The sequence below is a fragment of the Lissotriton vulgaris genome, chromosome 2_1 (assembly GCF_964263255.1).
Source record: "Lissotriton vulgaris chromosome 2_1, aLisVul1.2, whole genome shotgun sequence".
Taxonomy (NCBI): domain Eukaryota; kingdom Metazoa; phylum Chordata; class Amphibia; order Caudata; family Salamandridae; genus Lissotriton; species Lissotriton vulgaris.
Window position 1 is genome coordinate 722065131 of NC_141687.1, and position 23883 is coordinate 722089013.

Here is a 23883-nt window from a genome sequence, read left to right on the forward strand (position 1 = left end):
AATCTTCTCTCCACCCTGAGGCACACCCCTTTAGGCAGGTGTTGATTTGTGGATTGTTCCAGCATGGCATCCAGCGTCCGTTGAGGTGTCCTTGGATCCTAGGCACCTTCTCCACCAAATGTTGCACTCCCGCATTCTTGGATACACCTCTGCATTTGCGCCTCCCATCCTAACTCCTAAAACAATGGAGTATTTTACCTAACAAGTTACATGTCCTTGCACCTGCAAACCGAAATATGTGAGAAACAACCTTGCACACATTCGAATATCTGCTGAGAACAACCTTTCCAGAGGAGATATTTGTTCTACTTCCAACAAAAGCTAACTAAAGAAATTACAGTTAGGCCTCTTCTGGCTTCTTCATGTCCCAGGCCTTTGCACATTCAAATGCATTTCTAATTCTTACATTATAAGCAATACATTCAACATCACTATAAAGCATTATTACATTTCGATTCTATACCTAAATCCTACTCACGTTAATGCATTACAGGTTGTCTCCCTACAAGTGCAACTCTTAATATGGGACGCCTTTCACATAATAAACAGCATTTCTAAGTTATTCAAAGCATCACACTTCTATTAAGGCTCTACATTAGTCTGCAAATGTTAGGAATACATTTCTACTTATTGCAGTGATCCCCGGCCTACTGTTATATTTTAAAATCATCCATTAGTAAAGTCCTTTAAATATGCGGGTGCTGACTACTCATGATTATAATGCACCCCTACAGTTTTTAAGATACCATAGCGCTCTCTCGGTCCCATGATTCTTGAAGCTTGTTTTTATTTATTTTTCTCTCCTGGGTCAAGTGTCAGTAATCAAATATCCTACTTTCATCTTCTGTGTTGCAATAATATGTCTGTACTAGATGTATTTATAGTTTATCAAGTTTCCTTTGTAATATATTTTTCGTTGCTTTGCAAGTCAAGCATACTTGCTTCTTATTCATTCTCTTTCTATGCATGACACCTGGAACATGATTTTGTCTGGAGACCCTTCGGCTCTTTTGTTATTTTTTGGTGGTTTCCTCTAAGCGCCTCGGCTTTGTCTTAGTTCTTGACAAACTGTGTCATTGCTGCCTCTAGGCAACTTTGTTTTGCCGTTCCTTCATACTTTAAGTTTGCCTGTTGTAATTTTGTTTATTTTATTCCATTCTGTTTTTAATGTAACATAATGATCTTAATATTCTTTTGACCCTTAGCACTGTCTCTAATTGTGAAAGAGAAACTTTAGATATAACCAGTAGCCCTGTCTCACTGTTTGTCGGCGCTATTGTGGGGGGCATCATGACGCGGAGATCCTCATCTTTACACCTCACCTCTGGTTCCAGGACCCCATCCTGTAGAAAATGTAATTTAAATATTATGTTGCTGTCACCAGTGAACATAGGGTGGGGGTAGTGTAACCAGGATTCAGAGAAAGGGGCCCCATGCTACAATTTCAAAAGATTGTACCTTGTTCTCGAAATGTATCATGTATGTAATGGCACACTGATCAAACTGGTCCCTGCACGGTCTTCTCATCTGTCTTTTCTCCTTGATTTCAACACAGACACTCTCTTGTCTAAGAGGGTACAGGAGCTGGTAGCAGCTGAACTGCACCTTCAGGGCCTGCACAATGCTGCCGGCGACTGAGAAGCAGATTAGCTGATATAACTGGGTGCTGACATTGGCAGCAAATCGCCTTTTCCTCCATGGCTCGTAGCATTGTGTGGGCTACAGATGACTAGTGTTTTTTGAAATATGTGTGTAATATATATTTTTACCCCCCCCCCCACCGCTCATGGGCAAGGGTAGAAATATCTTAAGCCCTTCATGGGGGTAGGGGGTGGGGGGGGGGGGGGGGGGGGGTTCAGTGGAGCTCCAAAGAACTAATAAGCACTTCCAGTCAGTTTAAAGAAGACACGTTCTGAGACTCAAATTTTCTATGTAATTGTCATAATTCAAAAATCAAAATGTATTGATATTGTTATTATAATTCCGGTTTTGTGGTTTCAACCCTCATCAGCTAGCCTAGCTTGAAACCAGTCGCAAAGGAAGCAAGGGACCCACGTCTTTGCATACCCTGCCAACTTAGGGCGAACAAAGCAAACACAAGGAGATGATGGACGGAGCGCTGAAACTTTTCAGACTATCATCCCCACTCACAGATCTGGGTTTAATCCATCATTGTTCTTTAGCTCATTTCGCCACCCCAGTTCAGACCCAGCCATATGCAAATCAGTTTTGACCCTGTTCCTCATGGAAAAAGTCCAGCGTCAACTGTTAATCCAGGTCTTTCCTGCACCAGAAAAAGCATCCTAGGAACGGGTTCGGGGTTTCACCCCTCATCAGCTAGGCTAGCTTGAATGGAGTGGCAAAGTGAGCAAGGGACCCACTTCTAGGCATATCATGACAACATATCTGCAGCTTCCCAATTGTCTATTGCAGGTTCAAAATGAGACTATGCCTAATTGAACAGCCAGCCTAAATGTGTAATGTACAGCACTGAAATACATAATAGCAATACATTTAAAATGCATGTTAACATGCGACATTCTCATAATCAATGAAAAACATTTGCTTCTTTTCATACTTTTTTTTATTGCAGGCACGTCACTATTACCAGATTATCAAAAAACCTATGGATCTGTCAATCATTTGTGGGAAACTTCAAAAAACGAATAGCCCCCATTATTCAACACTCGAGGAGCTGGTTTTTGATGTGCGTCTTATGTTTTGGAACTGCGCAAAATTCAATTATGTGAGTAACTGCATTTTCATCTCAAGTTGTATGCTACAGTTTAACAGTCATTGTGTGGTACGTTTTTGAAATGCGTTTCTTCTACTACTACACAACATCACCATCTTTACGATATCAATAAACACGACTCTGGTTATTGCTGTGGCTTCAACTACAAGACTACTATCCCCTTTCTCACTTTCTGCCTCCAGGTCTTTTCCCCGCCCCCTCCTGCTCCCCTCTTCTAAGGTTCACTTGCTGCTTTCTCTTGCATCCTCACTTCCTGCATGTTGGCAGGTCTCCTGCTGTTTGTCTTTCAGCCCTTACCTCCCTCCTGACCTGCCTACTTCTCTTGCACCTCCCCATTCTTTCCTTCTTACCTCTATCTTCTCATGCCCTCCATCAACCTACTGCACACCCTTCTCCTCACCTAATAGTTTGATAAGTGAACACATGTATCAAGTCATGGCCACATGATCATGGGCTGATGACACAGAACATGAATGAACTTGAACGGAAAGGCTGGGACAAAGAGATCTGCAGAAGGGGGAAGAAATAAATACCTGGATGTGCTGGCAAAACAAATGGTAAAAACTAAAACATGTAGCCTGAGACTTTAGAAGTTATACAAAGGTATAAATATAATAATGCATCCTAAGACTCGCTGGCTTTTCCGTGCTGGTTAGAAGCAAGTTTGTAATGGGACCACGATAAACCCACAGATTATCCGATCAAGAGCGCATAGGTTTATAGAAAAGTTGCAAGACCATTCCAGAACCTCTTTTGGACCATCCTTTGGGACTAACTCCAAACTCACATATCACACTTCTTGTGCCATCCTTTGTAGGACAACTTACTACTAAAAAGGACTGACAAATCACACTAATACATTTAAGACAGAAGGTCAACATACCAGACTCCCGCTTTGAAGAACACTCAATTCGGCAGACCCAGCTTTCATACAACAGTCTACTCCTTTGTCTTCCAATAGCATCAAGAAGTCAATGAATTGGTTAACAGTGTACTACTCAAAAACTTTGTTAAATAACAAATGACCAAGGGCCTGATTATGGGTCTGGCGACCGCCAGACTCACGCATGCAGTCTACTACCTGCTGTATTCTGACTGTTAGTATCGGCGGTGAACCACCGCTGCACCAGGGAACAGTCATTCCCTGGCAGTGGCGGTGCCACAACGCAATCAGCTGAGCGGGGACTAGTGCAGTCCTGCTCAGCATATTATGAGTTCATCCACAACAAGCATTTCTTGGTGAGAGCCCCACCATGAAAAGGCTGGTGGTGGAGGAACAAAGGGGGCCCAATGGAGCCCCCATAGACTCCCGCAATGGGGATATATTCATGGGTACACATGTATGCCCACAAACTTCTAGCACATCGTAGACATCCCCGTCCATGCCATGCTGGAACTTTTTTGTTGTTCTCATTGTTGTGCCTGCTTTCCAGGCACCGCCATAGCAAAGGCAAAGGTCCGCCAACCATATAACGAGTTGAACTTGTGTTACACGTGTTCAACTCATGATATGGTCAGCGGTCCTTGCGCGGGTTTGGCACTGCGGAGCCAGCATTGAGCTGGCACCGTACCCCAATATTGTAATCAGGTCCTAATGCCTTAATTCCTATTAATGGCCCCCACTTAAAGTAGCACTTTAAACGTGTCTCCGGTCTGTCATTGCAGCCTGTGCATGTGCAGCTTTAAACTGCAATTCGGACCTGGTCAAGTAAACCTCTTGCCAGGCCCCAACCTTCCTTTTTAAAACATATAAGTCATTCCTAAGGTAGACCTTGGACAGTCCAGAGGGCAGGATGCAGTGTAGTTAAATAGATGGACATGTACTTTTAAGTTTTACATATCCGGTTAGGGAAAAACTCTTACATTTGTCTTTCACTACTCCAAGGCCTACCTCTCCCATAAGATACCATTGGAACTACCTTATTACATTTTTTAAGTATCATTTACGAATGGGAACAGGTGCCCTATTCATGTTTAGTGTCTTTGAAATTAAAAAATCCTAACTTATGGTGAAGTCTGATTTTAAATTACAGTTCTGAAAATGCCACTTTTGGAATGTTGGCAATTACTTGCCTGAGCCATTTGGTGCCTGCAGACTGTGTCTGAGTCACATGACTGGGTGTGGGTGACAGTTGGGCTCGGTGTATTCCTCGTAGGCAGCCACCCACAACTGTGAGCTTAGGCGTGAATGGATAAACCATCGTTGGTAGGATGGTAGAGAGGAGCTGGGCCCAGCCCCACCTGCACTTGAATAGGCTGTGTTCTGTCTCCACACAAAGGGCTGCATACCTCCTGTAGTTAGTCTGGAGCCAAGGCCAGGAATCCAGAGCACATGTGCACTTCAAAGGCATGCTTTCCGTAGCTTCTCCCTACTTCAAAGGCACCATTGGGCATACATACTGGACCTTAGACAACACCACTTTAGTACACTTCTGGACCTGTGCACACTCTACTACGAAGATGGATTGCACTCTGCTGGACCTGTGCTCTGAAGGAACTGCTTCCCTGCTGGACTGCCTGGGTGAGAAGGACTGCACCTATATCTCTTGAACCCAGACCCAGAGTGACCTCAAGGACTAGTTGGCTGGCCTCCTGAACTGAAGCTTCAGTGACACAACAGGCTTTCAACAACCTTGCAGCTGCACCTGGAGTCTGCCATCTGTGAGTCTACCCTCCTAAGTGTTGCCACCCCAGCCCTGGGCCCTTGGTAGTGGGCTTACGGTGCTTACCAGCCTCTGTGGACCCAGCAGAACCAACGCATCTCCTCTGCTGAGCGGCGCAAACCTGAGCAGAACTAATGCATATCCGGTGCTATATGGATTGAACCCATCATCAAGACCTACGTCATTTTGTAGCTCTGTGGAAATGCCGCCTCACCCCAACTTCATGGTGCATCCATGAATAAGGACCTCACATCCCTCGTCGATGCCAGCCTTGACAATGACGCTGGACTCAGCATCACAGCCTCGCAGCTCTTCTGAACTGACGCATCACCCCAAATGCACGCCGCATCCATGATGCTGAACTTCGCATCTCAAGCCCCATCAGAGGTATCTTGGAAAACGATGCAGGCCCTGCATTGTAGCCTCACCACATCTCTGAACCTACGCATCACTGTGCCTGCGTGGCACATCTTTTGACACAGATCCTTGCAACGCTCCACAAACCAGAATTTAAGGAACTTTGTTAAGTGGGCCTAACTGGGTCCCTCTAGCCAGTCCCCACTCTATGGTGATCAGTCTGAACTTGTGACTTTGTCCTGGTACGTCACAACCAGATATCCACAGTTGGTGCTTTGCACTATTTACTTGCCAATATTTAATCTTGAATATTTCTGGGTCTGCTAATTGAATGTTTGCTGTTTTGGTCTTGTTTTATTTATTAAAAGAAGTTCTGTTTTTCTAACTTGATGTGGGATCCTTTTTGTGTGGTGTTTTTCACTTTATTACTGTTTGAAGTGTTGCATAAAATACTTTACACATTGCCTTTAAGTTAGCCTGACTGGTCTATGCCACGCTATTAGAGGGTTGAGCACAAGTTAATTTAGGGTTGACTTGTGCCTCACCCTTACAATGATTGTGATTGCTGCTTGTGAGAAAGTCCTCCTTTTTCCCTAATCACCCCCATTTTTTGATTATTACTGGTGGTATCTGATTCTGATTGTGCCTTGGGCTATGATAACCATAACCAGGGCAAGTGCTCTGTGCAAAAGGTATATGGTAAATAGGTGTAATTACAATTGTCTTGATACCCTACCTCTAAGCCACTAGTTTATGTTAAGGCATGTAGGTTTAGAGGCCCAGCAGATTTATTGCACCTCAGCGGGCACTGCTGTGTTACCAGCTGTCATTTTAAAGATGGCACTGCTTTGCACACTGCTTTTAAAAGTAAATTATGTGCAAACTCAACTTTGGAATTAAAGGTACTTCCAAAGTCTAAAACTGAGTGTTTTGTACATATAAGTCACCTCAGTGTCTCTCCTACATGCCCAATGGGTAGGGTGCTTGGTAACTATAATGCAGGGACATTATAAAGGACGTTTTATATCCTCTGTTGAGGGGAAAACTACTAATTTCATTTTCCCCATTGTAGCACAATGGGAATACTTTATTAAAGTATAAATATTGACAGGAGCCAGCTAAAATTATAATTCAAAGACTTAAAATGATAGTTAGAATAAATCCAACAACTTGCTAAGATTTGATCGATTATAACTATCACCGAAAATAAGTTATAGAACTTGTTTTTTTGATTAGGCAAAATCCAGCCTTCCAGCCGCCTCTCCTGATTAGCCAGCCTTTGGCAGGCTGAGCTAAACCGTTCTAATGAGGTGTGAAGTAGCCTGCAAAAGGACAACGGACATCTGGTGGGAGGAGAACTGTAAGGCAAGTAGGGCGGCTGGGTAACTAAACTGGTCTTCAAAGAGGGCGTGACAGTTAGAACAGGACCCGCAGTCAGGCAGGTGAAACTGTAATTGAACTAGCAGATTGGCTGGAAGGGGAGTGTTAGGGAAATTTAGCCACGTCAGTAGGGTGGCTCATCCAGATCCCAACTGCCTGGAGAGAGTTTCTCCTTTTTGGATTTTAAAGGAATAGTGCTTTCTGAGACAAGAATATGCCACACTTTAAGCAAGTTGTCATACTTCTGGGTATCACCTTGTACCCTGTTGGACAGGGGTGCCCCCTGCTTTTCGCCCGGGGACAATGGATATATATGGCAGAGCCCCACAGCAACTCAGATCCTTGCCTGAAACTACAAGAAGAAGGACTCCCCTACTGGAACTCTGGCCTGCACCAAGAGGTTCTGGACTCTGAATGATTGCACCTGCTGCACACTTTGAGAACTACAGCCCTAAGGCCTTGCTTTAAAAAGAGAATGAGTAGACTCCCTACAAGCAACAGGTTAAAAGAGCTCCACCATCCTCTCCAGCAAGAAGAAACCAGTTGACTGCCTTCAGTTGGACTTTAAAGGCTTTGGTTGGGTGCATTGTGGGCTATGTAGTCCCAACATCCCGAGGAGCAACTCAGAGCATCTGGAATCTTGGATTGGTGTTATGGAAACTACCCCACAAGAACCTTCTGGAAGAAAATCCAGAAGTTTGAAAATGTTTGGAGAATTTTTGGTAAAAAGCTCCATAAGGTGACCAACCTGTCTACGAGAGTCAAGCGCCGACGTCAAACTGCATCCCGGCCTATAATTCATGTTTGTCCCGCTGAAAGCTCTGGAGCTCAAGATTTCCATGATTTCATCGAGGTCCCACGCTGAACCAAGCCATCATTGTCAACTCAAAACCTGGCCTAACGAGGAGCCTTGCTCGACGACAGAAGAAGAAGCCCTACAGCTAAGTGATCCAACGCACACTCCATTGCGGTCGGCTTGGAACTATAACTTTGTGTTGGTCAAGCACGAACAGATGTCCCAAAGTGGCGCTTTTGGCTTTGAGGCACTTGAAAGAATTTATTCTTTAAAAGTTCATATCTCCAGTTCTCTACATTGGATTTTTGTTGTTTTGGTGTAATTTTAATTATGAAAATATGTCCTATTGTTATAATGTTGGGATTTTTATTGTGTCTTGTGTCTTACTTATTTAGTGTATTGGTGTTTTTAAATGCTTTACACAACCTAAGTTAAGCCTGCCTACTCGCAGCCACCTACTTAAGGTTGAGCAAGGGAATAATTTATTGAGACTTTAAATGGATCTTATATATTGATTGTGGCCTTATTACTAGTGGTCGGTCCCTACCTACAATTAATAATAATCCACATTCAAACGCTGTTTGACCGTGGCTCACACCCTAGTCAACTAAATACCTAATTTCTCACACCTTACCACACAAAAACAGAGAACCTCACTTGTATAGATTTTTCTGCTACCTCTCTATTTTTTAAAAAGTTTTTTTATTTTTTTATTTCCATTTGTTAACAGTACAAACATGGCAAAAACGTTTGGAAATTAGTATATGAAACTTATTATTACATTATTCTGACATTTGTTACGTTTCAAACGTATGACATAATGTTTATAAGTCAATAACATAGAAATCTGTGGTAACATACTTAGAAGACTGTGCCAGCTAGGAAGCATATCTAACAGTGTTTAGTCATAGCACTATTAGCTGCGTGTCTAATTCTTAGCCATAATTATTAGGTAGGGATGGATATGTAAAAATATATCAAAATCTGAGGCCGAGAATAAACCTGAATCTGATTTCAACTAACTGTATAATCTGAAATCTTTCCACACTAGACAAAAACATGTCTTTTGAGAGGTATACCATAAGTTCCTCAAGGCGGCCCACCATGCTGCAGGTAGGCTAGTCACAAGGAGTGAACCGTTTGACCAACTCACTCCCATTTTTATCATGCTAAAATGTCTTCCAATATCAAGTAGAAGTATTGATTAAGTGGCATGTTTAGCCCATACATAATTGATCTGGGCTCACTTAAATATCTGACACAGAAACTGACCATTTAAAGGAGAACCCTATATTTCTGTAGTTCTGAACTCCTTTTCCTTTCTATGCTTCTCTTCCTTTTTGTGCTTGAGGCATTGGCGGCCTTCATCAGGCAATCCAGCTCTAACAAAGTAATACTAAACTGGTGGTAAATGTAAAATAATGTTTTATGTGAATTACATCCTGCTGACTAACCCTGCGCAAAGCACTACGCTAAGCTTGCGTAGTTTGAGAAGTTTGCGCAAATTCGCACCACGCAACTGCATGTAGCACAGTGCAAACATGCGTAGCGTAGCTCAGCGGTCATTTTTTGCTTGCGCGCAGTCCTCAACATCAAGTTGGCGACCGGGAGCAAGCATAATGACATCCTCGCAAGACTTTTTCCTTGTTCGCGATCAGCAACATCAAGTTGCCGATCGCGAGCATGGAAAATAAACCTCCCAGCAAGATTCTCAACGCGGGAAGGTCAGGTTTCTCATTGCAAGTGGTCGCGCATGCTCGCGACCGCTCGCGATAAGAAACTACCAGTCCGCGTTAAGAAAGCTGCAGCTCGAGTAAAAATCTACTCGAGCGGCAGAAAAGTACAGCTCGCACTGTGCAAGATGCCGTTTTCAATGATTGCACAGTGCCCGATGCTTGTCCGCACTGTGCAATCATTGAAAACGTCATCTTGCACAGTGCGAACATGCTACTACGCAGTTCTCACGTAGTGCGAAGTGTACTTTGCGTAGCTACGCGTAGCGATACTTCGTGAACTACGCCCACCCCTACTGCTGACCCTGGCAAAACCTAGACAGTCAGTGTCCTGCCTACTGGCCATAACAGAAAAGTTTTCAAGATTTTCTGGCTACACAATAAACTGGTCCAGGTGTGAAGCCCTGTTGATAATGACATGATTAACCGGGGCAGCAGTAGCTCATGGTTAATTCAGCTAGGTCCAGTGCATCACATACCTGGGTATATTGTTTAGCATGGGGCTTATTAACATAATGGAAGATGGTGTGTGGCCACGCCGGCAACCACGATCACTTTCTAACATGGAGCTCTGCGATCTGTACCGTTGATCTCCATTGCAGCGGGGAACCACATTGTCACTGGCAAGCAGATGGTGGGCTGTGGGTGAGCCTAGAGGCTCCTGTGCAGCTTAGCCTGCTGCGAACTGCAACCCTGCGCGGATCGTGTGGTACTGTGGACTACCAATAAGCCTGAGGCTGCAACAGTTGGCCCCCTGCCATGTTGTGATGGGGGGCCTAAGACAGATTGCGGACTCACCATGCTCTACATGACCTCTTGGGGTCTACAGAGCCCATGCATTGGAGCCGGGTCTGGCCTGCTCCTTACTTGTACTCCAGCGGCCGTCTAGCACATGAATAGGCCCCAGGTGGGCCTTGTCTGGCTTCTTTTTTGGTCACCGCCGCATCTACCCACTTGGTCTCCCCATAGCTTACCGCTATTGGATTGGTCTGCTCCTGGGTGGCTGGAGGGTCTTCCTGCTATTTCTGCTTTGGTGTCTGCTCGTCTGACGTTCCCTAGGCTCAGTGAGAGGCTGTGGAGTACACAGAACTGGGCCACCACCTCGGAGGCTCCCTAGGCACCACTCCATACAATCACTGGCTACTATGGGTAAGGGGACCAGATTGGAGCAAATTACAGCGATCCCTGCAAGACAGCCGGGCGAGTGCTGTTGCCACCTGGCACAGGGAGGGGGAGATATTGGATATCCTATAGGAGGCACACTCTAGAACCGTCACCATATTGCTAACTCTCAAGACTGGCCTCCAGGTGATTGTTGCTAACATTTACTCCTTTTCCACTAGGCTGGAGAGGTTTAGTAAGAGGCTGGACAGACATGCTGCAAGGCTGAACAGCGTGGAACAGTGCATTTCTGGCCTTGAAGACAATGCCACCACTGTGTCAGATAAGGCTGTGAAAATGGGACAACAGCTTACTGCATTGGTGGTCAAAAAGGAAGACTTGGAGGCTAGATTACAGAGCAACAACATTAGCATTGCCGGCGTGCCCAAGACCATTTGGAGGCCCAATGCCTTTGTGGAAACCTTGCTGTCGGACCTCTTCAGGCAGCCCAGTTTCTCAGAGGTCTCTCTCGTGGAGAGGGCACACATGTCTTTGGGACACATGCTACCCTCAGGGGCCCCACTGAGGCTCTTGATTACCCACCTACTTAGCTATCTCGACCGTGACACTGCCCTGTGCCTGCCTGAGAGTGCAGCCACTACACTACCAGGGGTCAAAGTTATAGATCTTTCCTGACCATACCCAAGTGGTTCAGTAGGCACGCAAGAAATTCTCAGAGGTTAAGAAGCAGCTCCAGTATGAGGGAGTCTGATATGAAATTTTATATCCAGGCTTCCTCTGATGCAGAAAACTGAATGATTGCCTAACGGCTCCCCCTATTGTGGGCCTTGGCCAAGTTTGGACATTGGTCTGAGGGCTATTGTACACGTGTTGGGCATGTCGCTCTGGCCGGCCTTGTCTGTTGCTAATACGATATCACGATTTGGCTACACTGTTACTTTACTGGCAGAACGGTCAGAAGAGTGTTGCCACCAGCCTAGTACCACCATAATCATTGCTTTCAAAAAGTTGAGGATGGATACCACTGAATGTAAGGGCCACATTGCGGTCGACATACGCTCAGGTTTCATGACCATCTATTGTACCTTAGATCACGTTTTGATGTTAGAAACTTTGTTTCACTTTGAGTCATGCAGCACCTCATAAATCTAGGCGGTTGTACTTTCACACATGGAATGTGTGGGCATCAACAATCCCATTAAGAGTAAACATATATTGACATATCTTGCCTGACATCGGGTGGATGTCACTTATCTTCAAGAAACAGACTTCCCGCCAACTGAACCCACTACAGATGTTTCCAAATGGGAACATCATAGGTACTTTACCTCCTTTAGCTCCTACGCAAGAGGGATCTGTAAACTGGTCCATTAGACGGTCAACTTCAAACTGTTGCACCCACATTTTGGCCTGTAAGGACGCTATCTTATTCAAGTTGGTCGCATAGGGCACCATAGTGTAGCTATCATCACCACCTATGCGCCTATAGTTAACACTTACAGAGCCTCAGCAGTTAGGGAAATAATATATTTGGGCAGGTACGCCCTAACTTGACAGCACGTTAAGGCTGAATGCCAATTGGAGGACATTCTCCTCACTGCTTAGAGGGGATAGACACAAATATCATGTACTCCAGTTACACACACCAACTGGGGAGATATTGATTACTGATGATGACATTACCCTTGAATTCATCCAATATTATTATACCCAACTATATACCTCACCGTTGATGGTGGCTGCATCTGCCATTCTCACTTATCTTGATGATTTAGCAATTGTATGGTTCCAAGATGCCCCGTCAATTTTTTGCTGCTCCATAACTAAGGAGATCCCGGTCGCGATTGAAAGTCTGTCGGGTCATAAAGCCCCGGGCGTTGGCCGCCTCAATGGGGAATTTTATAAAACCTAACAACAAGTGTTGACCCCTCCCCATTTATTTGAGGTCTACGCGAAGGGTTTTGACAAGGGGATCCTACCGCAGTCCCTTCATGAAGCAGTAAACATGCTGCTGCCTAAACCAGGCAAAGACCACACACCTGCTCCCCGTATCGGCCGATGTCACTCATGAATGTCGATAATAAACTACTTGCAAAAGAAATAGCCACCAGACTATCAGTCTTAATGGAACAGCTGATTTCCCATGCTCAGTCTGGCTTCATGCCCCATTAATCGACGGCCACTAATCTTCACTCTGTTTTTTGTAGTCTGAACCAGCTCAACCCCACACTAGAAGCCACAGCAGTACTATTGGATGCAAAAAAAGCATTTGATTCGCTGGAGTGGCCGTTCCTCATGGAGGTTTTGCCTAAATTTTGGCTGCCTCAGGGATTCATTCTAGTATAGCTCAGATTAGTCTAGCTGTTAAACACTCAGCCTGTGAATAGGCTGCTGGTCAATGGGCAATATCACACCTATTCCCCATATATCATGTCACCAGGCAAGGATGCCCTCTCCTCCTTATTATTCATCCTTGCAAATGACCCCCTAACAAATGTCTATTTGAAGCAGCAACTCCATCGTGGGCTCAGGTTCCCCACCAGCCACCTTCTTTTATCCATGTATGCTGATGATATCCTACTATTTTTCAAAAACCTGGAAGAGAACATAAACCCCATAGTCTGTGAAATATTTTGATTTGGAGGATACTTCGGATCATCTATCAAGTGGCTCAAACCCAAACTATTTCCCTTTATGGAGTAAACCTCCCCTGTGGACCTGGAATTTCCCATCCATTGGATGATGGACTTGGTTAAATACCTGGGGGTGGAGCTCCATAGAGATAGGGAAATGACTATCCATACCAACTACGGCCCACTCCCCGAGAGGCTGGAGGTGCAGTTAGATTTCTGGATCAGACAACCCTTGTCCCTTGCCGGGAGCATTGCGATCCTGAAAATGGTGGTGCTCCCATGCCTCCTATACCTCTTTGTTAATATACCTAAACCACTTATGCATCCCTTCTTCCAGACACGTAGTAGTGCATTACTCAAACTGGTGTGGGCCGGTAAACATCCTAGCATTAGGTGGGGAATTCTCACTCTCCTAAATTGGAAGGGGGAGCTGGAAGTACAGAATTTGAATTATTCTATTTGGTCACACAGGTTCAATACACATGGCACTGGCTCCACCCAGGATGCTCGACTCCTCTTCCTTAAACCCAAGCGCGCACATGAGGATGGGTTACCACTCAGGGCCTCCTCCCCAAGGTATCCCTGTTGACCATAGAAAAATAAATAGAGTCCATTTTCATGATCTGCTGGTCTTGGAGTCGATTAGCCAGGGACCTCAGTGGCTCATTTCTCTATTCACTGTCCCGGCCATTACCATGGAATACTCTGCTGCCACTCACTGTGAAAGCATTGGTGTGCCAATAACCTGTAGAGACGGGAGATGCATGAATTGGCCCAATGTACATTCAGGGGACATTTAATATCTACTGACCACATAACATCGACTCACAGACTGACTCCATTGTGACGCATGGTCTGAGAGTGAGTTCCTGAACTTCCTGAGGCATCAGTGGACTTTACCCCACTGACACTCTGGATATAGTCCACGGAGGTGTCCCGATGGATCTCTAGACTTTACCTGACTTGTGCATCAATTAAACCATCCTATACAGATCGTGCTAGTTGTGCTTGGGAGAGGGATATTGGTGCTTCTATCACACAGGCTCAGTGGTATTACTGCTGCATGCAGACCAGATCTGTTTCATTAAACCAACAGCACAAACTCTTACACTTTAAATACTTGCACAATGCCTATTCCAACGTGGACCAACAGGCTAAGATTGATAACATAAGAACACACAATTGCAGTCATGACTATGCAAATCTTTTACATTTATCCTGGATATGCCTGACAATATACACCTTCTGGAAGGAGTTGGGAGACGCACTGTCAGTTATACTAGATCATCTCCTGGCACCCCACCCTCTCATGGCTCTTCTGGGCTATGTTAAAGATATACCACGGGGGATACGTAGTCTGAGTGCTCTTGCCCTCGTGCTAGCTTGCAGGAGAATTGCCATGTATTGGGAAAACACTCAATCACCCAATGTTCAAAACTGGCTTGCGGACTTAACCTTCTGCAACACGCGAAGTGAAGTCTATGCAGAATTACAACCCCTGCCCAAGAGACATATGTGGCCCTTTGCGCAATTACCTAGCCCAGACTGCTGAGGACAACTATGTTGAGGGGTCAATTTTCCCCGCAGCCAGCGAGACTGCACATGACCTGGTAGCCAGAGGGGACCAGTGAGAAAATATTGATCAGACTGTTTGTACGGACATTGATACAGTTTTGGGGATGATACACAGAGTCTCTACTATACTGCTGCCCTTGCAGCCTATGTGTTTTCTTTCTCTACTGTTTTCTGTACTGGCTGATTTTACTAATTATATAAAACAACAAGGGCACTCGAAAGAGTCAGCACGGGACCTCGGGAACATATTTAGAAAAGCAACAGTGGTCCCAAGCACGAAAGAATGGGTGAACAAAATAAATATAGACACAATAGCACTTACAACTCCCGTTACTGTAGTAACGGCGAGGGAAGTTATCCGACCTTAACTTTAAGGCTTCCCCCTATGCGACTGAGCGATCCGCTGGCGCAACTATCTGCAGTACCTGCCGTTCTGCGGGAGATTGTTTCCCGCGCTACTAATCCCAAGGAACTCCATACACCTCGAGTTCCACCCAGGATTCCGCTAGCCGGCCCCGATCCTCTGTGGCCAGCCCCGGCATTCATGGCTTGTTAAAATTAGGCAACATTTTGTCCTGATGATGATCCCTATGACCCTGTAAAAGGGATCGAAACGCGGTCGACTGTATAAAATACCATATACTGTGTGTTGTACTAACTGCCAAGGTTGGCAAGTTATGGTGTTTAATGAAATTCCTGGTATTGAAGTATTCACAGGAAATATCAGCTTTTGCCTAATCACTCTGGTCTATTTTCTAACCTTTTTCTCCTTTATGTTAAATTGTATATGTTTGGGTACAGGCTTGTGCCCCCCCTCTATGGAAATGTTGAAGGTATTCAATTAGAATATTCTTTTCTAAAGTAAAAATTTGACCTCTGTCCGGCTGGACAGAGGTCAATATAGTGCTATTGTGTCTATATTTATTTTGTTCACCCATTCTTTCGTGCTTGGGACTACTGTTGCTTTTCTAAAAAAGGCTGATTTTACTAGTCACACTCTGAGGTAACCTATGAGTGGGCCGCATTATACTATGTGTAATTGTATTTTAAAACTTAATTAAAACATTTACAAAAAGAACCAGAAGGAAAGACACCTTTGGGGCATTTATAGCTAATCAAATGCAGATTATGAACAATGGGCCTGACCTGTTGTTTTTGTACAGACACAACAGTTGATGGACAGAATGCAGAACAATGTCATACATTCACCCCAGTGCAAGGATCTTGGCCTAAATCCATCATTTTTTTGCACTCCACACCACCACAGTTCAGATAAGGCCATATGCAAATCAGCCTTGACCCTGTGCCTCATGGGAACAGTCCAGCCCGAACTGCCAGGCCATATCTTTCCTGAACCGGAATCAAGCATCCTAGGACCGGTTTCTGGCGATCAGCCGTCTTCAGCCAGGATAGCTTGACTCCAGTGGTGTGGAGAGCATGGGACTCACGTCTTAACATACCCATTCCAATCGGGGTGACAAATGCAAAAACAACAGTTGATGGACAGAATGCAGAACAATGTCATACATTCACCCCAGTACAGAGATCTGGGCCTAAATCCATCGTTTTTTTGCATTCCACACCACCCCAATTCAGACATGGCCATATGCAAATCAGCCTTGACCCTGTGCCTCATGGGAACAGTTCAGCCCGAACTGCCAAGCCATGTCTTTCCTGGACCGGAATCAAGCATCCTAGGGCTGGTTTCTTGGTATCAGCTGTCTTCAGCCAGGATAGCTTGACTCCAGTGGTGTGGAGAGCATGGGACTCACGTCTGAGCATACCCATCCCACTCGGGCTGACTAATGCAAAAACAACAGTTGATGGACAGCATGCAGAACAATGTCATACATTCACCACAGTACAGAGACCTGGGCTTAAATCCATAGTTTTTACGGCAAGCTAAAAGACATTAAAATGGTCATAGCACCTTGCTTTAAGCATGTCTTTGGTATGCTACCTATTCCCATGCTAGAGACTCTCTTGGTCGAGTTCAAAAGGACTACAAAGCTTTTTGCCTAGGTTGATCACAAGCCCTGTGTTAAAGCAGCTATATTGAATGCAACTAGGTTAACCTGAGAAAGAAACGTTTGGTGTTCTCCTCCTTTGACACCTTTCTAGCTAAGACAATTGATAAACGTGTCGCTGAGACTGGAAAATGTATTGTTTCTTCCGACTGTTATCAAAATGTTCCCATTGAAGCAAGTCTAGTGAAGGTATCACAGGTGGCAATACTGTGATCAAAAAAGCTTCTTTCTCAAATTTCTGTGTGGCTAAAACGTCTTTTGTTGTTGATCTTCGGTACTGTCTTCTTGTCCTGTCTCAATTATCAATGAGGTGACCAATTCTTTTTTCTTTCAATTTCGATTTACAAATGTTGCCATTTATTGTTGCTTCTCTAGGACCTTGTTGTAAGCACATACAATAGAGACTTCTCACCATCGAAGCCAAGGTCAAACTCTTGTCCAAAACCTAGGAAACCTTAAATTCTAGCCTGGCTGATTCTAGTTTGCCTACCAACTTTTTAGGTTCAAAACCAAACACCCTTGTGCCTTCTGCTGCTTACTCATCTGCAATGACTGGAGCTACTACTACTTCTCTTGCCCCTCAGACATTTGCTCCTTCTTTGTCAATTACTTCCAGTGCTGTAACACTACCAGTGCTGTAGTTGTTCCTAGTTATCATCCACGAACGACATCAAACTAGAAGGAAATATCGGGATTTTTGATAGAAGGTGATCAATGTAGAATTTACCTCCTAATGCCACCACAAATATTTTGATTCTTACCAATGACCCTTATTCTCAATTTGAGAACAAAGCTGCATATTAGCTACATAATGCACATGTGATTTCCCTCCTTGTATAATGAGATTGTTTTATCAGATGTGGCTCCTGAGCGGGTCCATCTATTAAACAAGGCCCAGGGGATTGAATTGTCATCAAATTTAAATATAAATGTATGGTGTCCCGCTTAGTAAGGTCCCTTGAATCATGCTGACTTCTGAGAACCAAGATCAGGGTTGTTTCCTTAGGTTAATTTTATAAATTCCACATGTTATTGTAGTGGAAAGAAGCAGGTCCGGTTCCATGTTGTTTGGTTAAGTAGATTTATTGAGTAAGATATTAAGTAGAGAGCCCCAACAGGAGCAGCCTTCCTGCTGCTCAGCCCATCCGCCAACTGACACCCTCACTCATCCAACATTCCACTGCCACCTCTCACACCAACATTCCACACCACAGTCACACTGGCTGAGCAGCAGGTATAACACATCTCCTTTCTTTATACAAATGATAAAGGAGCCCTAGGAAGAAAAATAGTGCATGCAAAGGATGACATTAAAACTATTACATGCAACACAATGACATCAAAGCAAATGCATGCAAATAATCATTGTAGCAAAGTGCTGATGCGAAGGCATGAAAATAATAGATGGAAACATTTCATGCATGTGTACAACAATTGATAAAATAATACATGCAAAGGAAATCATAAAGATCATACATGGAATATACACATTTCCCTTTCTAACCAAACCAAAAAAACGCACACACTACCACACCACAAAAGACAAAACAAAACCCATATTCCAAAAAACAAGCTGGCTGGTCAGGCCAACAAGAAAGTGGTACGAAGGGTACAGACTACGAGGCATGGTAGGGAAACATGCAAAGAAGAGCAATTAAAAAAAGCTTAGAAAATGTGGAAAATCATTCCACACCAAACAAACGGCATAAACGCTGCCCTCCACCCTTACCCGTAGTAAGGGTGATAAGTGTGGAACTCGACTCTACACCACAAAAACAGCATAAAAAAATTGCCCTACACCAAAGCAAAAATTAGTGTGGAAAAACACTCTGCACCGAACATGTAAGAAGTACATAACTCTACACCCAAGAAAGTAGTAAGAAAAAACAGCAATCACTAGCAAAAACACTCACTCTTCAAAAATCTGGCTTCCTCTCAGCCCTTCACCCAAACCTGGAGTAAGGGCGGTAAGTGTAAAAGACGACTCCACATCAGACATGTGGCATCTAACTGCCCTCCACCCTTAAAATGCCACAGCAATAATGAAACAGCTAAACAGCTGTACATCCAAGCCCGTAGTAAAATTGAAAAAGCAATCAAACACTCACACTAAGAAAACTTGGCTTGCACTTTGCTCTTCACCCTTACCCGTAGCAAGGGTGGAACGAACATCTAAAAGCACATCCCTTTCAACCCCAAAACATCACAAATGAAAGGGTACTGAGTAATGCACTTCCACCAATAAGGTTCACATTTGTCCTTTCACACATAAACCAGTCAATGAAATTACAAGGAAAGAACAGCCTGTAGATGTGTGAATAGTCCTGACAGTAGGAAAACAATCAAAAAGCATGCATACAAACAGGTTTAACTTCCAGGAGCAGAAATATACTGGAAAGCCTTCTTGAATTCTTAAAGTTAGAACACGGGCTGTAAAAGAAACACATGGTACAGTACACATAGGCTCTAAATCAGGGCTCGAGTCGGGGTACCACGCGGGTGGACGGTATCCCCCCACTTATTTTACCGGGGGGGACGCCATCCCCCCTGCCAAACAGCTGGACTTCACTCTTTGGCCTCTCTGGGGCGAGATCGCAGCTCACAGCACGCTGCTCACGCGTTGACTTCTCAGATGCAATTGCATCGAAGGAGTGAGCGAGGGGAGGCAATGAGCCCAATGGTACAAGCCACCTTTCGTGGTGTCACTTCCGGTCGTGACGTCACTTCCGGTGACAGCGTTCCCCCCACTTTTTTTTTAGGACTTGTGCCCTGCTCTAAATTAATGATCATCTCACTAAGTACACAAAGCATAAATAACAGTACACTCAATAAGAGCAAGGCAATACACGGCAGCAAGTTGAGCATGGCATATGAAACAAGATGGCAGTATACTCAGAATATAGGAAACTCTTTTTAGTTGTCTCATGTAATTTCTTGTAGACAAGTGGCATGACCGTTAAGAAGATAGGCAGTCTCAAGAACAAATACCTGGAGTTCATGCACAAATTATGCCATAAATAACTAAGTCAGAACCACAGTAATTTTGAAACAAAGCCAAAGTAGAAATACACCTCTTCGCACCTCTTACAGCGTAAGACAAGTGGACATGCAGGTGCCAGGATTTGAAGAACAGGTGGACAAAGTACATTAACGAAAGTACCTGGAATCCGAAAATTCCTCTCTCAGCAGAATAAATATGTGAGGGCAAAAAACAATATTCCCACCCCGACTGTGCACTGAAGAAAACTGCATGACAGTGTTTTTTTGCAAACACAACTTCCAGAAAAAATGGTACCCAATCGTGAAAAGTGTAGGATGGCACCGGGTAAAGCCAAACAAGATGAGTCCTACCCCCAAACACAAGATGGCGGCATGTACTTCACGCTGCGCCGGATGGCTCAAGGCACATTTGTGCACCTTAGTGTCCCTCAGCAGCTTTAAGCTGCGTGGAAATAGCTACGTAAGAAGAGATCCTCTGAAGACACAGCAGGATTCCAAAAAGTAGATAAGGTTGCGTGCTGCGTGCACTGAGAAAGACATGTGCTCTTTTTCAAATCCCAAAACTGCGGTGAAACTGCAACAAGTAAAGAAGGCCTGCTGGAGTCCAAACAATAAAGAAACAAATAATTGCTCACCTCCAGAAATCAAATTGGTCAGCTGTGGCTCCTCTTGGTTTTGATTTTAAATATTCCTAGTAATCCTCATGCATGCAGAGATGGTGGAAACAATGCTACCATTAGAAACATTGCCAGAATCCAGGGTCACGAACATCGTTTCATGTATGTTCCAGCGTAACAACAAGTTGAAATAAAGTGCTGAGCCAATAACTTTGTCGTAGGTATGCCTGTAAATTAATGTCATGAACACACTTCAGGTTCCTCACAACAGAGCTTCAAGTGTGCTTACAGCATTCCCAGCACATGCAAATAATCCCACAGCCAATTTCCTCTCAGCTGGTAGGAAGGCACATAGAAGAACACTGGGAATGACACTGCTGCAAAGTGCTTGTGAGGATGTTCAAGGTTCCAGCATGCCCTGGGTGTTAGGCTGTCCGTTGAGTTAGGACATTGGTGAGGCTAGAGGGCATACTGTCTTTCTCAGCACTTAAAGTTTCAAAGGATCTTTACATTTATTTTCTTCTCACAGTAGATTCCTCAGCTTTGATTCATGTAAGTTACAGTTCGGATAGTTTCCTTTCAGAGTTCAGTTGCACACGTAGGTCTTTTCAAAATCGTCGCCAAAATACTTAGTGGAAAGAAGCAGGTCAGGTTCCCTGTTGTTTGGTTAAGTAGATTTATTGAGTAAGATGTTAAGTAGAGAGCCCCACCAGGAGCAGCCTTCCTGCTGCTCAGCCCATCCGCCAACTGACACCCTCACTCATCCAACATTCCACTGCCACCTCTCACAAAAACATTCCGCACCACCATCACACTGGCTGAGCAGCAGGTATAACAGTTATCGTTCGCCATGGCCCACCTTCCCAAATATTTAGCCACTTCTAGTATATATAGTTACCAACAAATTCCTATGCATAATCGATTTACCCTTCTAGAATCACCAAATGAAATTGTTTTTTTTTATTTTCCAAACTAGAGCCTGCCAACGATCCTGCGTCTGTGTCCAAAGACTCCCCCACATTTGTTTCCTTCTGTGAGCTTGATTACGTTTTAAAATTATTTCCTAATAGGTACTTAACCATTCTTTCTTTATTGACTGACCTTTGGCCACATTTTATTACATTAGACATGGTCCACTGAGGTGGAGCATGTGGCTGGATTAGCTTCGTTTTTTGTTCCAGCCACCCCTTACCCTAGTGGGAGTCCTAATAGGGGTTTACAAACCTGGGTGACTACTTCCTTGACAAACAACTCAGTTATCTGTTATATATGCTGTTTTGAAACCTGTGTTCAATCTGATGCATGTATTTTCCCTCAGGTGTTCCTATTGATAATGTATTAAAGGATAGTTGTGGTTATGTTGTCTATTCATGCTTTCAAATCATTCACAATCTAAGTGTGGCCCTGTGTAAATGTCCCAGGGACAAGTAAGAGAAGGTGCATTGCTGACTCCTTTATTAGGAAGCACTCAACAAAAGTTAATCAAGAATAAAGCCCGTGATTACCTTATTGCAGCTGAATGACCTATTGAGGCTGGTCATAATAAAGACTGTGGCCCTTTCTGGAATATTATGAATTCCTCCTCTCTCAGCAACCATTTAAGCTCGTCCCTTGATTCTGCAATGCTCCCTGATAGATGGGGTAGTCACTTTCCAGATATTTATAATGAGCTGACTACTTTAGACTTAGGTCATCACATTCCTGTTCCTTCTTGCTCATGGTTTAGTCCTTTCTTATCCTGAGGTGAGGCTGGCTACACTGAGAGCCTGTCAACCAAAGCCACTCTCCCTGATGGGGTGCCCATGTATCATTTCAAGAACAATATTGATTTGTTGTCCCCCGTAGTCACTAAAATAATTAAATCTGCAAACAGTTTCACCGTCCCTTTCTCTTGACCCCAGTGTATCGTTATTCCCATTTTAAAAAGTGTAAAAGAGATGAACACCAAAATAACCGCCCCCTCACTATCCTCCAACTTCCTAATTTAATTATTGATGCTGGAATGACAATTAGCCTGGGCAGAGGAGAACAATATTTTTCCTCTGTGCTATATAGTTTTAGGGCTGGTCTAGGGGCTTTTAAACCTCCTTATAGATGATTATACATTGATTAAAAAAAGTTCCTTTCACCTGGCTTTCATGCACCTAAAATCAGCTTTGATAGCATCAATAGACCCAAACTCTGGGCACTGTTTGTCGACATGGTGGTTGACATTGGTGAATATTAAACACATTTTATAGGGTTTTATTAACTTCAGTCATTAGCAGTTGTAGCAGGATAAAGAACAAAAACATGTAGCAATCTTCAGATACATTTACATTTTATCACGTGAAAGAAACCAAGGTCCTGCACTTGCACAAACAGCAAGCTTGGAGTGAAACGCACACGGCATTGTGACTTTCCTACAGCATTTACACTGTGACATGTCTGCCAGGGTTCGCTCTGGCTTCCAGCTTTACTGTAGTTAGCCCGCTTCTGTCGCTACCACTCACTTAAGTTTTTTGTTGTTTTAGTAGTTGCTACTGAGTCTCTGGCACGATTGTGTGATGCCTCTGATCCTGTTTGTTTATATATATTAATGATCCTGAATCCACCTCGCCAGGACATTTAGGACATTTCTCAGGTGGGATCCAAACCCATCCCTATGTATGTAAACAGAGTCATACTGATAACAGTCTGAAAGCCTTAGCAGTCTTATTAAAGGCTTCCTATCCTTTATGGATGGACAAGACTTGGGTTTAAACTATGCAAAATCTTGGGTCATGGTATTGGAGCCCAAGCTTACCAAGACACACCTTTTCTGCCATTACCCATATTTTTGGGAAAGTCGAGGTCTTCTCGTATCTAGGGATCATGTTTTACAGCATTACCTGTTCGTCCCAACACTTGCGCTAAAGAAGAAAGTTTGTTTCTCTACAGCCTAACTTTTTTGATTTTGCCTCTATACTGCGCAGAAAATCTCAACCACAGTTGGATACAGTATGCAACATGAAGTGTGTATCTTTCCCATGTTGTGGTTTGGGCTTTCCTGACTCCTGAGTCTTGCAGATCGAGAGAAGCAGATTTTGCAGGGGGTCACTTGCAGTCCTGCAGAGCAGTCCACACGATTCATATAATGCCTGGTCTTTCCTATTTATAGGACAGAATTCAGTTTGTCCTGCTCTTGATATTGTTATCTCTCTGGTCTGATCCTTGGGCAGGCCTAAATGGATGGGTAATCAAGAA

General features: G+C 44.0%; 1 protein-coding gene across 2 annotated transcripts in view; it reads left to right on the forward strand.

Annotated features, from left to right (window-relative positions):
• TRIM66 (tripartite motif containing 66) overlaps nucleotides 1-23883 on the forward strand; it is an 862818-nt gene that overhangs the window by 836939 nt on the left and 1996 nt on the right. For both annotated transcript variants that reach the window (XM_086956002.1, XM_086956003.1), the window contains exon 18: nucleotides 2594-2746. In XM_086956002.1, the coding sequence (XP_086812128.1) occupies nucleotides 2594-2746 (153 nt within the window). The remainder of the gene's footprint in view (nucleotides 1-2593; nucleotides 2747-23883) is intronic.